The sequence below is a fragment of the Mesitornis unicolor genome, unplaced genomic scaffold (genome assembly GCF_000695765.1).
Source record: "Mesitornis unicolor isolate BGI_N332 unplaced genomic scaffold, ASM69576v1 scaffold49777, whole genome shotgun sequence".
Classification (NCBI taxonomy): Eukaryota; Metazoa; Chordata; class Aves; order Mesitornithiformes; family Mesitornithidae; genus Mesitornis; species Mesitornis unicolor.
The window spans coordinates 17,612-33,620 of NW_010198031.1; the positions used below are offsets into that span (position 1 = coordinate 17,612).

The window sequence follows — 16,009 nt, forward strand, 5'->3', positions numbered from 1 at the left end:
GGCAAGACTCCAGGAGCTGCAGTGCAGCAGCTCTCCTCCCACGCAGCCCCGACTGCTGCCGGACAGGCAACGATGCAGGCAGGGCAGGGCAGGCAGGAGGAGAGTGGGAGATGCCGCAGGAGCACAGAGTGACCCCCTGCCACAGGCACCCTGCTTAGCAGAGACAGACGAGGGCTGCTGCAGATGCAAAGAGGACGAGTTGCCTTTGCCCATGTTTTTGCCCCACCTTGGTGCGGGGAAGGGGTGCAAGGGGCTAGGGCACCCCAGAGCTGAGTCCAGACCTCAGCAGCAGGCATAAGCCCAGAGGGGCAGGGCCGGATCATGGCTCTCTCCCAAAATTGCCATCCTCACACATGCTTTTGCCTTCACCCGCAGCAGCACCTGGGAGCAGACAGACACCTCAGCCCCTGTCCCCTTACCTCTGAGCCAAAACATCCTTAGGGTCTCTGCAGCACCCCCACAATTCATTAGGCACTGAAAACATTTATTGATTAATTAGGCAGAGGCAATCTGTCCACTTGGGCTGTGCCTCTAGCAGGATTAGGCAGGCTGCCAGGCGGCTACAAATGAGGGCTGCTAATTACCAGTAATTCCCCTGGCCTGGCCCTGCAGGCATCCCCGCAGCACCAGGGTGCAATAAATGTGCCTATCTCCTTCCCTGATATAACAGCCACAGGCCAGTGGATGAGCCCCAGATTTAAGGATTTGGTCCAAAGCCAGGGGCTAAGGCTGGATGGGGCCAGGTGTTGTGCCCCTTCTGCTGTTCTTCCTTACCTGCACCTTTATTCATCTGCCTTAGCTCCATCCCAGCCCTCTTTAGCACTGAAAGGGCATTGCAGAGGTGTTTATTCTGGCCTGAGGCTGCTTCTTCTAGCCTAACAAGAGCTTGGTTTATTCCTGGACATCTCTCTGGTAAGGTTATTTTCAGGGGGCAGTCAATGCTTTGGTGCCTCTCCTCACACCCAGCACTGCATCAAGCTCTGCCTGAAAAACCTGTCTTTTAGCATGGATGTGCTGCCAGGTTTGGTGTCCTGGAGCAGGGTCCGTGGTGCAGGAGAGAGGACAGAGGCAGGACCTGCCCAGCAGTGCACAGGGAGAGCAGCCAGGCTGGGAGAGCAACTGTTTTTTGATTCCTGAGGATTTCTTACATCCCTAAAATAGAACAAATTGACATGACACTCCCGAAAGAGCTCCCAGTGCAGCCAAGGACAAACATTGCTGCTCTCCCTGAGCACTGACAGAGCAGGTGGGGTCACTGCACTGCATCTTCCTTCAAGGGGGCCAAGGGCCCTTTTCCAGGGACCTCCTGGGTATGAAGGATGCACCCTCCTGCTGCTCTTGGCTTGGGAGAGAGGCAGCAGAGCCATTTTGCAATGATTTGTATATCCACGTGGGCTATAAATTATCATCTCCTGTTCCCAGTTTTGTGGCACCAGTTGCCCTCCATCACATAGCCTGGTAGATGGGTTCTGAACTCTTGGGGTATTGCAGAGTTGAGAAAGAACACCCCAGGTCTAATGCAAATGTTCCTGCCTTGGTGGATCTTTTGAGCCCTTTAGGTGCCCACCTGAGGGTTTCTGCTTACCCTGCCTGCTCTGTCACTTCTCTCTCCAGGGCAGAAGTGTGAACTTTGGCTCTGTGGATGCGTCTTTACTTTGGCCGATGTCTTACTAGGAGCCACCCTGCACCGCCTCAAGTTTCTGGGACTCTCTAAGAAATACTGGGAAGATGGCAGCAGACCTAACCTACAGTCCTTCTTCGACAGGATACAAAAACGCTTCGCCTTCAGGAAAGTTTTGGGAGATATACATACCACACTCCTCTCCGCAGTGGTACCCAATGCCTTCAGGCTGGTCAAGCGGAAACCTCCATCCTTCTTCGGAGCCTCCTTCCTGATGGGATCTCTGGGGGGAATGGGATATTTTGCTTATTGGTACTTAAAGAAAAAATACATCTAGTGCTGGCTGCTTGGTGTTTAGTTTGGTGTCTCTGTGCTGTGTGAAATTATGATGAAGCCTCAGTAACTGTAATGAAATTTGAAGCAAGGTAATGAATAATTATATTGTTTAATGTAACATTCCATAGTCTAGAAGTAGAAACGTATACTGCAAGGAAATAAGACAACAACAACAAAAAAAATTGCGTCAACTTGTAAATGCCTTTTTTAGGTTTAAGTATTCACCTCCAGCTCAGGGGTTCACGGGCTCAGCCGTGCTCACCGGGAAGTGACGCCGCCTCCGGCACCGGCCGGCTCCAGTGGGAAAGACGGGAACCCCGGGAAGTTTCCCGACGCCCAAGTTAACTGACGGGACCTGGTCCTGTCAGTTTGTGTTCACTGGCCACATTTCACACATGCAGATAGTGGGGACTTTCTTCTTCTATAGAAGGCGTTGTGTTGTCATGCTCAGAGGCTTTCCCTGGAGCAGGGTGCAGTAGCTGGTCACAGTCAAGGTGGATTTGCATTCTTCAAGTATCCATTTTTTAAATTATTTTCATTAAAAGGAATATTTTTTATTGAGCTGCTCTTAGAATGTATCCACTTTCTATGTCTGGTTTTGATGGGCTTTTTTTTAAAGAATTTAATGTCTGTCTGTAACTGCCACACTTTTTTCCTGAGATAAATAATTTTGACTTCCATCCTGATTTTTGGCACACAGAGATTATTGTTTTAAGCCTTTTGGCTTTGTCTCTTTAGTTTTCTTTCACGGATTTGCAAAGCATCTTTCACCGACTGAGCATATCTGGACTCTGAAAAAGTACGACCATTTTCAGAACTTTTCAGCACTTTCCTGAAGGCCCTTTGGCTTTCTCCTCCATCGGGGGCACTTTTCTGCCATTTCCTCGCTGTGTGTTTTCTTAGAAACACTTAGCACAGAATCACATTGATGACTTTCCTGTGCCTTTTGCATGTTGGAAAGAAGAAGGGGCCTCACTGCTTCTCATGCTTTGAAAACTGAGATCCTCAATAAACCATATGGGAGGAATAATGGCTTCACATTTCTAAATGTGTTCAACATCCCTCTGGCCTTATTTCAAAGCCTGCCAATGGGCAGAGGGATGTACAGGTGGGTTTGTGCTTTTTCTCATGTACTGTACTAGTATAAAAATTGCATGGAAACGATGTATCTTTCTTCCAAGGCACTCATTTCTGTAAGCGCTCAGCCTGCTAGGATCTCCTCTGGCTCCAGTGATTCCTAGCAAATCACGTTGCATCTCTAGGCTTAGGAACGTATGCCAAGTGTGGCTCAAGCAATACAAATTACATTTGCCTCTGACTCAAAAATTAGCTTTATGTATTTTAAAGCAGCAGGATTTCCCAGGAGCTTTGGTTCTTGATACAACTTGGCAGCCACAGACTTGTGAATATTTGGCAGGAATTACAAGGGATAAGCACACTGAGATTAGACAATGCAAAATGCACAGATTTATGCTAGGCTTATCCCAATTATGTAAACTGGTCTGACAAACTTCTGGGATGCAATGCCCTGTGCAGCTGCAAAGGTGCTGTGCTGTCCATGTTACCTCTAGGGATCAGGGCCACATTTAATATTGGTGTGTGAGAACCCAAGTCCACCACCTGAGACTTCTGAATGAAACAGTACAGACACACATTCCCCCAAATACAGTTAAATATTTGCTTCACAGTATTGATGACTTTGGGAAGAAATAGTTATTTTGCTTCTTTTTGAAGAGGGAGGCAAGAGAGTCCCCTGAGGTGATCCCTTTTACTGAATCTGAAGGATGTAAGAACATCCACAATGACCCATGGTTCACGTGGTCCATTAGCAGGTACCAAAATAAGCTATAAAGATACAGTAACACAAAACCTTTACCAGGATTTCATCCTTTTAATTTTCTCCAACACACGCACGTCCCTGGTGATCCCCAAATGCTGATGATCCCTTTATTTTCTGTAGAAAGGAACACTGATGGGGATACAAGGCCAGGAAACGCAGAAAGAGAGGAAATACTCGCTCAGTTCCAGGATTTCAGCCCAAGAATGAGACAGGATGCCGCTTAGCCAGACTGCTGCTGCTTAGTTAGCTCCTTTTTAAGAAAATTTTAAATCAAAGAATAAATGTTAAATCATAGAACAAATCAGACCTCTAAACACTGGAGAAAATAGGCATTTGTTTTGTTTGGGAGCACACTGTTAAAATGCAGCTATTACATGGAAGGCAGGCAGAGCCAGCAGCTGGAAGGAGGTGCAGGTCGGTTCAGACCAACACATGAGAGCTGTCACGACGTCTCTTTGTGGGCTGCCAGGAGGCCAGAGGTGCTGTAATGATGACTTCTGTGCAGGTTCTCAGCTAGGACTATTCACTCCAGGTCTTTGTTTTGAACTGAATTTTAAAAAAAAATAAAAAAAACGAGTGAAGACAGTGCCACTCCCTGTCGCTGAGCCTTGTTTCCCTGCCATGGTAATGAAAAAATATCAGTACTTTGCTCCAGGGAAAAGCAATCTGTGAGAGCGATAAAATATAATTACTGTGACCGGCAGAAGATGGATTGATGTTCAAGACCAAGCTGAAATGAACTGGGAGATGAATGTCACCACTCTGATCGATCCAGATTAGCGAGTCACTATGAGCAGCCCTGTGGTGATTTCAGACTGTCATCATAAAAAGTTGCTTTTGCTCTAGCTGATCTGAGCCTAATCAGACTTTTTCTGCTCTAGTTTCATTTAAAAGGGGAGATTACTACACTACACAGCCATAATCTGGACACTGGCCTGATGCTCGCTGGCCAAGGTACCTTCTGTACACAGAAATATGAAAATTATAGCAAAAATCTGTTTTCTTTCACTCCAGGACTTGATGCTTTGCTCTCAACAAGGTGTGGGGTAACAGCAGCGCCCAAGGGGTAAGGCTGGAAGGTGAGGCACCTCAGAGATGCTATTTGGAGCAAGTGTCTGCTCTGGGACACCACATGATTTGCTGCTGAGCAATTTGGTAGCAAAGTGCTATCACTGAAGCACTGGTTTGGCTGCACCAGACAACAGAGGGAATGGCTTGTGCTGCAGCTTGCACCAAATACTTCTGTGCATCTGATCCAGCCTCATCTGGGGGTCCCTCTTAGGCTTTATCCTATATGTACTTACTTATCCAAGAAAATTTTCATCCTTCAAAGTCTCTGTGTTTGAGGCAAATGTGCTTTTAGGCACCTCAGGGCCTTAAAATCTGTACCTCTGCTGAAAGTCTGAGCCCTTCTGACCACCTCCAAGATGGAGCTTCATGACACTGAGAGAGCTCACAAGCAGCGGTCAGTCCTTCCCCTCCAATCCTCCTGTTAACAGGTCCCCAGTGGTCAGATTCGTACAACCACAGCTTCAGAAGTCCTTTTACTCCTACGGGTTTTGCTCGAAAGACTCAATTATGAAAACTGAAAATGTACGTGTCAGTCTTGCAGCTGGCTGGCAGCCCTGTCCTTTGCTGGTCAAGGGATGGAGAAGACCTCTCCATGCAGAATAGAGGATTGCAAAACCAAGCTTGCCAGAGGAGAGGGAACACACCACAGAGCCTGTCCATCACAGGTTGCCAAATCATGATCAAGGGCTGCCTAAGAATACCCAGTGATGTCTTGTGGCACTCTTGGAAATTAATTGCCGAGTCTTGCTCTGGTTCTGAAGAAAAAAAATATCTTTACCAAGCACGGAAAGGAGGATGTGTAAGAGCCGCTCCTTCAAGCACAGGGAAACTCTTTCTGCTGTGAAAATAGATGAAGGACTTCCCCACTGGAGAACAGCAAATACAAACATTAAAGCCTGTGAAAATATTTAACACCAGGTTGAGTTTTGTGGCATTCACTGCCACCATTGAGATCTAAGCACCATCAAAGCCAAGCACCCAGACCAGGTCCACAATGCAGGCAATAACAGCCACTAAAACTCTCAGGTTCCCGAGACATACACGAGATTAAAATAATACAGGATAATATGAAAATAGTATTCTGAAAGGGCCAGGGATAAGACAAAATATGAGAATAGGAGATTAAAAACTAAATAACCAAAGAACCAGGAAACAATGTACAACATAAGAGCTAACTACTGTAACTCCACACCTGCAGTTATCTGGCACAGCAGAGGATAAGAGGGCAATTTCACATCTGCTCACACCATCAGCAAAGCTGCTCTTACTACACAAATCTGTAGAAAAGCTTATTCTGCCTCACCAAGGCAGGTCCCCAGCCCACATTCGGCAGGCTGTGCCCAAAGTTCGAACCCACGGGTATGAATGGGAATGAAAATATCTGCATAAGTACGTTATGAACAGGGACAGATTTTCACCCCTAAAGGATTTCCTAGTGCGTGGCCTCAGTGATACATCAGAGAGGTTTCAGACCAAGCCATTTTAAATTTAAGGTTTTAAACAGTAGCAAAAACACACTGGAATTTGTATTCTCAGATAAAGTGCATTCACGACAAACAAATTTCCTATTCTTTCCCCTCATGCTGATTTCCAAATGTGCCCAAGTGACATATTTACTACCACTGCCTTTCACTCTCCATTTTACATGCTTTCCTCTGAAGCATTAAACAGAGAGAAAAGAATCTGCTTTAAATGCCTCCCAGTGAAAGGAAGAATACCATGTATGCCATAAATAATTTTGATGAAGAATTGCTTTGTCAGAACACAGATGTCTGCCACTGCAGCCTCTGCTTGTCTTCACTGCAGCTGCAGTAACCTGTGCGCTGCGGGCCAGGCCCTACCTGCCGACAGCAGCTGCCATTGCCAAAGCAGATTATTTCTGTTTCCACACAACTTTGATGCTGAAGAGCATGGACAAGCAGTGTCAACCTCCACCCACTCCATGAGAGCTCACAATAGGCCTTTTATTTTTCCTTTCCTGTCTCTCATCTGCACAATGATCTGCCTTCAGCTCTTTTTTTCTTTACCTCTCTCTCCATCCTACTGCTTCCCTCTTTCCTGGACATCCCTGATTTCATTTGTGCCGCAGACAGCCGGGGATGCCCGAACATTTCCAGAGACGTTTCATTTGTCAGGAGCCCATGGGTTGTGAAACTGCATCAGTGGACACAGCACCTCCCATTTCTACCTTCTGAAAAAGAAAGGCCAAGAAATGAAGAAGACACAGTCTTGCTAAAAAGCCCTTAACCAACAGCACAGACCAATGCCTTTCTTTAGAAGTAACACCATCCAACCCCCTACTTTCATTGCCTCCTGTCTCAGCCCTTCCCCTACCAGCACCTCATTTCTCCCATGACCTGAATCCTTTTTAAGCTTCAGGAGAGCTATCCAAATAAAGCTACTTTGCAATCAGAACAGAGTGTAACCAGGTTTGAGGGTGCTGTATAATGCTGCAGGCATTTCTTGACACAGAACTAAGTACGCCGCAGAGTTAAGCGCTATTTCACACATGCTCTTTACATCACAAGGTCATGTCACTCTGCTGCAAGCCTCCTGCAACACTCTTCTATTTTTGTTTATCAAAAGCAATTGCTTTCTGTTCCATGCCCTCAGAGCCAACCACTACAGAACAGCAGCAGGAAGGATTCTTGGCCACAAGCAAAAAAAAAAATCTCAATAAAATAAACAAAAAACCGTCATGCTGGCATCATTTTTCCTGTCTCTTAACTTCCAAATCATGACAATAAATAGGAAAATTACAATGTTCTTAAAAACCTCACAGCAGGCAGACCCTGCGTGCCATTCTGAATCAGGACAGCCCTGCTGGCTTTGGGTGCAACAATTTACACTTTTGGATATAAGGCTTTGTGGGGCTTAGTACCATCTCCATTTTCTATTAATTTCACCCAGCTTTCTCCATCACAGTCGACTATTTTGAACCACAGCCCATAGCTGTGCTTTCTCCAGCAGTGAGTCACGATGCTGAGCCTGTCACTGGTACAGACACATCGCGTGTGACCTCTCAGCACTGCTCTCCTCCCCAGTCCCCATGAGGCGGGGAAGGCTCCTCACAACAGAGGCAGTGCAGGATTCAGGGGGAGATTTCAGAAGTGAGCTGACATTCACAGTAAGGATATGACTATTTATTGCTCTGACATCAACAATGCTTCCCACAGATTAAATGCATTAAATTGCATAACTGAGGGAATACTTGACCTAAAACTGCAAAATGAACCTAGACTGGGCATGGAAAAAAAGCTTCAGAGATGCGAGGCAAAAATAATCATCATTTGCATTTACTTCTGTTCCACACTTTACTTTCTCCAGCCTTACACCATGAGGGAGATACACAGCACAACTGCAGATCTCCTGCCAGGAAAAGCATGATTGAGAAAAGGCATTTTTCTGAGTACTTCTTTCACTTGCTATTCAGCTGTCCTGAAACACTGGTAAAGCTCTTCACCTACTTATTTTCTGTGCCATATTACAGTTCCAAAGCTTTACAGAAAAATTGTTCTGCTTGCTACAAGGCACATGGCATTGCTTGTGTTTTGTGATGGCCAGAGGGTAGTTTAAAAAGAATAAAAAAATTAATTCAGACTAAATGTTACCACATAACTGCCTTAAATTTCAGGGACTGCACTCAACCCTGATAGCAATTTGTTACCTTCTCTTTCCTTCCCTGAGTTCAAGCACATCAGGTGTAGTTCTGCTTCAATAATTTAAGAATGTCTTTTTTTTTCAGGTAAATGCCATTACAGTTACAGACCAACTGCTTTTAACAACAGTTATTATGAGTTCAGAGTCACAGCTGCCTTTTTTTGCTAGCATTAATTATCTTCAGCTTTGGCAAAATACTTAAAAGAGGGGAAAACAGAACAAAGAGAAAGCGTACATCTCACAGAGGTAAAGAGCATTTATTACTAATCTGTGCTCCAGGAGGCAAGATGAAGCTATGAAAAGAAATAATTCCAGGAAACAGGTTTCTGAGTGAACAGAGATAAACACAGGCTGATCAAAGGCGAAGAGCTGGAAAAGGCTGATTGCTGGGAAGCTTCAGGGATCTGCTTTAAGCTACAGTGGAAAAAAGCAGATATTTCACTAAGGAAAGTGACCACAGACCTGTGTTCACAATCAAAGCCTGATTATCCAAAATATTTCATAGATCACGGCAGCCCCTGCAGGTTTTTTCCATTAAAGTGCATCATAGGGCATAACTGGGTGCTTCTCACTTTGTCATGAATTGCCACACATCAAAACAGAAAACAAGATCCATTTTTTACCACCGCTCCACAACCTAAGTTTCAGTATATGCAAATAAATTGGCAAATCAAGAATGCCATTTAGCACCAGTGAAGCATTCATGGAACCAGTCTGCTTCGAACAAAGAGTTTTAGGAAGAACAGAACCCCAGTTTCAGCTGTTCAATGTCTGAACTGTTCAGATGTTTCTTACGAAACATCTAAACTTTCCTGTTTGCCCAATCTTGCCTCCAGTGATGCAAACATTTGAAAGAGTCCCAGGTAAGCAAAGAGTGAAATCAATCCTAATCCAGTCCATCTTCCCAAAATGTGTCCTAGCTGAGACTCCCTTCCTCAGCAGCCCCAGCAGACAAAAACATTTAAGGCCTCAAGACCAAGAATTGCCTGATCCACACCAGTCAGGCCAAATGCTGCTTCTGTGAAAGCAGTGACACAGAGCCCACAGACAGGCCGGACAAACACAGGCAATGAAAATTAGCAAACATATGCTGAAATGAGTAATATGGCAGTAAGACGTTGAAGACAAAAGTTCCCTAAATAATTCTACAGACACACAAGACAGCTCTGCAGCAACAAGATGAATACTGTACTGAATTAACTTTAATGCAGGAAAAAAACAAACACACACACAAAAAAGAAAAAGATCAAGCGTTTCTTGCTATTATAGTTGCTGTCTTTTGGAATCTACCACAAAATGTGTACATTTATCTTTAAAATGTTACACTTTTAAAAAAAAACATACTCCAAACTTGAAACAAAATAACAATATCTGTTGACAGCTGAAAGGATTTGTGCCTTTGGCAGAGGACATCAAATCCAGCCACTCTCAGCACTGTTTCTCTTTGGCTGCAAATCTGTCAGAGAGGCTGTATTTTTATTTGAAAGTGTATTTGTAAGAGGGACAGAAGTCAGATAAAGGTGATGGCAAATATGTGAACAGAAAATTTGCAACCTTTGACTTCCAGTTAAAGTACAAGGAAGAAAATGCAAAGAAAGGGTCTGGAGCATAAGGGAACCTTCTAAGCCACAGTTGGCATGTGATCTCTGGATACTAAAAAAGACATGAAAGCCAAAATCGTCAAACTCCAAAGCAGTATTGCAGCTCATGAATCACAGAATATTAGGAGTTGGAAAGGACCTCGAAAGCTCATCCAGTCCAACCCCCCTGCCAGAGCAGGATCACCCAGACCAGGTCACACAGGAACACGTCCAGGTGGGTTTTGAATGTCTGCAGAGGAGACTCCACAACCTCCCTGGGCAGCCTGGTCCAGTGCTCTGTCACCCTTACAGTAAAAAAGTTTTTCCTCATGTTCAGCTTGAACCTCCTATGTTCCAGCTTGCACCCATTGCCCCATGTCCTGTCATTGGCTGTCACAGAGCAGAGCCTGGCTTGTTTCTCCTGACACTCGCCCTTTACAAATCTATAAACATGAATGAGGTCACCCCTCAGTCTCCTCTTCTCCAAGATAAAGAGACCCAGCTCCCTCAGCTGCTCCTCATCAGGGAGATGTTCCACTCCCTTGATCATCTTTGTAGCCCTATGCTGGACTCTCTCCAGCAGTTCCCTGTCCTCCTTGAACTGAGGGGCCCAGAACTGGACACAATATTCCAGATGCAGTCTCACCAGGGCAGAGTAGAGAGGGAGGAGAACCTCTCTCGACCTACAACCATACCCCTTCTGATACACCCCAGGATGCCACTGGCCTTCTTGGCCGCAAGGGCACATTGCTGGCTCAGCCCATGAGCTTTTCCATATATTTCAATGGCTTAGGCTTTCACTTTGCTACAATAAGCAACCATCCATGTCTATGTAAGCAACTGCCTGGTGTAACAGGCTCACCATTGGAAACTTCCTTCTGTCAGGCATGGCTTTGGTTTGTTTTGTGTCTTTGTATACCCTGTACTTCTGAGAATTTGTGCTGTATTAACCCATTCAAATACTGCAGAATTATCAATGTCAGTTGATCATGCATCTCAGTAGTCACAAAAAACCTGTGAGGATGAATCATTCAGTGAAATGAAGAGCAACAGCAGTATCTTCACAGACATCAGAAACACATTCTAAAATACAGAAACACTGATAAAATTTAAGTGTTTTTCTTTCATTGCTCAAATAAAAGTTTTGAAAATAACCATATCCCACATTATTTTCATCACAAGAACTTTGTATGACACTGGTTAGAAGTGGACAGAAATATCCATACAATGATTGCACCAAACATTTCTGATACTGAAGATAATTTCAGCAAGTCAGTTGGTTTAAAATAAATAGCATTTTCTGTTCCAAGGCCTTGTCTATACAGCAAAGTTACATAAAGACAACCTAAAATAGAAATTTAAATCTAATGAAATTAATCAGCAAACCTTCTGGGTATATAATCCTTTTTCATGGTGAAAGTGGCTTGTAGTCTACATTAAGTCCATTTAGAGCAGGCTTACATTACATCAGAAGAACATCTGCAAATGAATTTGCATCATTTAAACAAATCTAGTTAAACCCAATATGAGTTAATCAGTGCAAATTTACCAGAGAGTCAGCTTAAAAAGCAATTCAATGCAAGACCAAAAGGAGGAGCTTGATAGAAAATACATAACCTCCTGAAACAGCTTCTTGCTGTGAGGTGATTTGTACTTTCTAAGGACACATGACTTGCCCCACTTGCCACTGAATTCAGTGGAAATGCAAGTGAATTCAGCTCCCTTCAAAGGCAGACCACAAGCGTGGAATCAACACTGCTGTATTTATTGCAAATGCTACGGCACTCTCACTAGGAGAGAGCGGTTGAGATGGCAAAAATAAACATGCTGGGATCAGACTGTGGTGGATCATACCCTGTATTCAGCAAAATATCACCTTGGAGTCAAATTCCACAGCCAGATCACGCCTGCTCTCAGGTTAGTGGACACTACCTACAGGCTTGTCCACAGGCCTTTCTGGCAGTCTTGCTCATCACTACAATTGTCAAACAAATTTTGTGCAACTGGGACAGGAATAAGCCTTTGTGAAATAATAAAAAGCTTTTAAAGATAAAAACTATGCTAAATGCCTGATTGATATGAGTAAACCCATCCCACTTCATATCTATTCATTATACAATAGTAGTGTTCTATTCACTAGTGGGTTTCCAGCCACATCAAAAGTGGAAACAGTGAATATTGCTTTATGTGCAATCAAATCAAGTAGCTTATTGATACTGCTGGATAAGCAAGGATAAATATTGCTTCAAGCACACTGCTTTGCAGCTCTTAGGATAAAAAAATGTGTTTCATTCATTGCCAAGCGGACTACTTGGGAAATAGCAGGTGAAGGTAACTTGTTCATAACAAGAGCATTTCATTGTTGTTCTAGAAGAAACACCACCAAGGACTCATCGTTGCAAAGTGTGCAACTCACAAGATTAAAAAAGAAAAAAAAATTAAAACCCCAATTCTCATGTTAGACTTTTCAGCAAAATTGGAAGGAGTTTGTTTTGTGTGTCAAGAATAAAAAGACAAAATATTATTACAGATACTTCACATAAGGAGAAAATTAAGGCTTGTTTTTCAAGACTTTCCTTTTCAAAGGCAGGCATGAATTTAGTCAGTCTGATTAAGACATTACATCTCAGATTTACTCCCTTTCTTGCAGAAGATGCAGACTGCTAAGCAGCATTCATGGCACATTAGTGTATTTAACACTTGATAACATGAGATGTTCTAGTTTCACAACACAGCTATATACTGCTTTAACGACTACTGATATTTTTGCATCAGTTAGCAGCACTGTCGTTATTAGAGCTTTCCCGTAAGGCAATACAAAGAGGAGTATTAAAATAAGTATGAGGTTTGGATGATATTTTGACATAAATAAATCAAAAAGAATGAGTAAGAATTTGAGATCTGTCAAGCTCTTAAAGAGCAAAGGCCTCTGTTCAGCCTTCGATCTGCTCCTCCATTTATTAGTAATAAAAAAAGATCTTTCGATTTCTTTGCTGAGAATGCCAGTCAGCAGCTCCTAAACAAGAACAGCCCTCTTCCAATACCATTTTTTCCCCTCAAGTAAGAAGCTCATTACCACCTGCCAGCCATTAGCTAGTACAGATTTGGTTTCCTCCAGCCCATCACCTTGCTCCTTACACTGAAAATACAGTAACCATTCCTACAGCCAACCACTCCAGTACTGAAAGCAAAATCTAAAAATTTAAAACTTATTTTATCTGCTATAACTGTATTTCTTTGAACCCAAAGGTATATTTGGAAGAGGTAGTCCAGGAGAAAAGGGTTTCAAGTACCAAAATCTGTATGTCCCATACCAAGCTGACAGACCTATCAGCACACCAAGAATCTTTTGACTGAAGTCATGGAAATAAACAGCAGTGCAGAGAAACATGAACACCCAGACCATGGTGAGAAAACACAAGGAAACAAACAGGCCGTTGATCACAACACGTAGCTTTGAGTTCTGGTGTATGGACAAGCCTTCCAGCACAGCCACTTCCTCTACAATCATCAGAGCACAGTACGAGAGCAGGAAACAGTGCCCTGAGATATCAAAGCCATTCCAGATCCCGTTGTCCCGGTGGCACTCCTGCTTGGTGGCATACAGCCGGCGAGGCTCACTGAGTTTACCCGAGGTGGAGCACACGCCAGTGAGATTCTCAATGTACATAAAGAGTCCAGTGCAGACGTACCAGACGGCAGTGCCCACGAGCAGGGCACCGAGACGCCGCAGCACCATCAAAATGCTCTTCACAGGACCATAGAGAAACTTGCTCTCAGCAAACTGGTAGGTGGTGACTGCGATGAAGGGCAGCAGAAGCCAGAACGTCCATGCCCAAGCCACCTTGACAAAATATCTGCCAAAGAGAAAAGCCAAAAGAGAAACGTGCATGGGTGAAACATCACATGAACAGTAAGTGGTGGTGCTTGAAGAAGGAGGTTTTCAAGGTCAGTGTTCAGAGCTGTCTAAACTAGACAATCCTCCTCCCTCCCCTCAAAGTAAAGCACAGCTGAAGTCTTAACCCTCTTGCCACTATTTTTCTTGGGGCAACACCTGTATATTCCCTCAACCAGGTACTTCAACCATTTCCCAGGAAGCGTTCCCTCAGACCAAGAGCCCTTGTTCAGACTCGCAGTTCAGTTTTGCAATCGCTCTTACCCTACAAACCTGCTCACCTCTGCCCTACTCAGAACGCAGCTGCAAAGAACGTATTTTTAGCTTGTGACCCTGACCACAGTAACCCTTTCTCTGGCTGTCTTCCTCCATCTCAATTATCTTTGCTTATAAAGCCCTTCACAACTTTGCCCTCTTCATTCTGAGGAAGAGAGCCAGAAGAAGGGCTGACTCTTTTCCCCAATCAACCCACAAAACATTTCCTCCGTTATCAACTCAGAATAAATGAAGAAGCAGAAATGTTGTTTGTTTCTTTGTCATTCCTCCAGCTGATCAGAGCTTTCCTTTGGCAGACACAAATCTTTCTATCTCTAAATTAATTCTCTACCTTGAAAATTTTTGCTGTGATGCCTATAAAATCTTGAAAAACAGCTGATGATGTGCTGATATCCTGCTTAGCAGGAAACAGTATTGCATAGCTAGCCTTCTTTTTAAATCTTACAGAGGAGCACGTGCAAGTGAATTTACTACTGTGTAAAGGAGACCATAGTCTAGGATCTTCCTTCTCCCATGTGCACCTTACAGTGCAGCTTGCTTCCTATCAGCCAGTGAGAGAGGGGAATCGTGCAGCCCCCTCATTATTCACATCCCAGTTTGAAAAGCAGAGACAGCAGAAATCTGGTCTGTGGCTGAGCTACAACTGGACACACACAGTCACCACTGAACTACCACCTCAGCATCAAAGACAAAACCAAGTAGGAACAGAGTTCTGTATCTTTGTTAAGACCCTAACAAAAACTGTCAAGGCCTCGCCCAGGAATTTGAGGAGTACATCTTCTACTATTAATTTTACAGTAGAATTGGTATCTGTGTGGCAACTACAGGTGCTACCATGAAATAGTAATTGAAAATAAAATCCTCACTTTATTGAGAGAGTTAAAAGCAAAAAAGGCTAACATCACTGCTGCCAGCAAACCAACAGGCATGTAATTTGTGGTGAAAAAAATCGCTCCAGGAACTGTCAGTGCAAATAACCTTCCTCTATTTAAAAAGGGAGAACTGCACTGTAATGTTTTTACTGTAAGATCAATTTCACTAAGTGTTCCTGTCAGTCCTTTTGAATCATACTAAAAGCAGCTCTTCTCCCACATGTCACCAAATGACAAATTTGAATCAATAACATAGAACTCAATTCACATGGGAAAACAGCAATTTTAGTTTTACTTTCTGATCTATAGCAAGTAAAGCACACGTGCACTGGCCTAGCTCATCACCTTCCTTCAAAATGTTCCAACATAGTTTTAAGGAATGACTAAGCCAGTTAAATAACTGCATACGTACTAGAAAAGGACTGCAGCAACTCTGCTTTTGCAAAAGATGCTAAAACACTCGTTTTCTTCAGCTTGCCTTTAGAACAGTTCAATAACTCAAACCTGAGATATTATCTGGGAGCTGAAGGAAGGAAAAATTCCTTCTTCCAATAAAAACTGAACAAGAAACTTCAAATATTCCGATATCTTATGCTCCTGGAGACCGTAGCAGATGTTAAGACAGAAACCATTATCACACTCTCCAGCCCAGCACAGGCAGCGCTCCCTGAACGCTCCTCAACTCACCGCCCCTCCCGTCTCCCTTGCTGCTGGGACCAGCCTGGACCACACAGACCCCTACAGAGCCACTCTCAGCCGAGCGGGGGCCTTCCCGCGCCACCGACCCCTCTGGCCCCAAAGCAGGGCCCTTTTTCTTCCCTCCCCGTGCTGCCACCGCAAAGGCCTCCCCGGCCCCCT

At 44.0% G+C, this 16,009-nt stretch overlaps 2 protein-coding genes across 6 annotated transcripts in view; one reads left to right on the forward strand and one right to left on the reverse strand.

Annotated features, from left to right (window-relative positions):
- The window catches only part of GDAP1L1 (ganglioside induced differentiation associated protein 1-like 1), a 12,218-nt gene extending 10,079 nt beyond the window's left edge, over positions 1-2,139 (forward strand). For 4 of the 5 annotated variants that reach the window (XM_010188996.1, XM_010188995.1, XM_010188997.1 and 1 more), the window contains one exon: positions 1,615-2,139. In XM_010188996.1, the coding sequence (XP_010187298.1) occupies positions 1,615-1,958 (344 nt within the window). In that variant the 3' untranslated portion in view covers positions 1,959-2,139. The remainder of the gene's footprint in view (positions 1-1,614) is intronic. The other variant, XM_010188999.1, reaches the window with a different exon arrangement.
- An 11,183-nt stretch (positions 2,140-13,322) lies between these two features.
- FITM2 (fat storage-inducing transmembrane protein 2) lies at positions 13,323-14,000 on the reverse strand. The gene has a single exon (XM_010189000.1). It carries the CDS (start codon positions 13,998-14,000, stop codon positions 13,323-13,325), a length of 678 nt encoding a protein of 225 aa, XP_010187302.1.
- Positions 14,001-16,009: the final 2,009 nt, after the last annotated feature.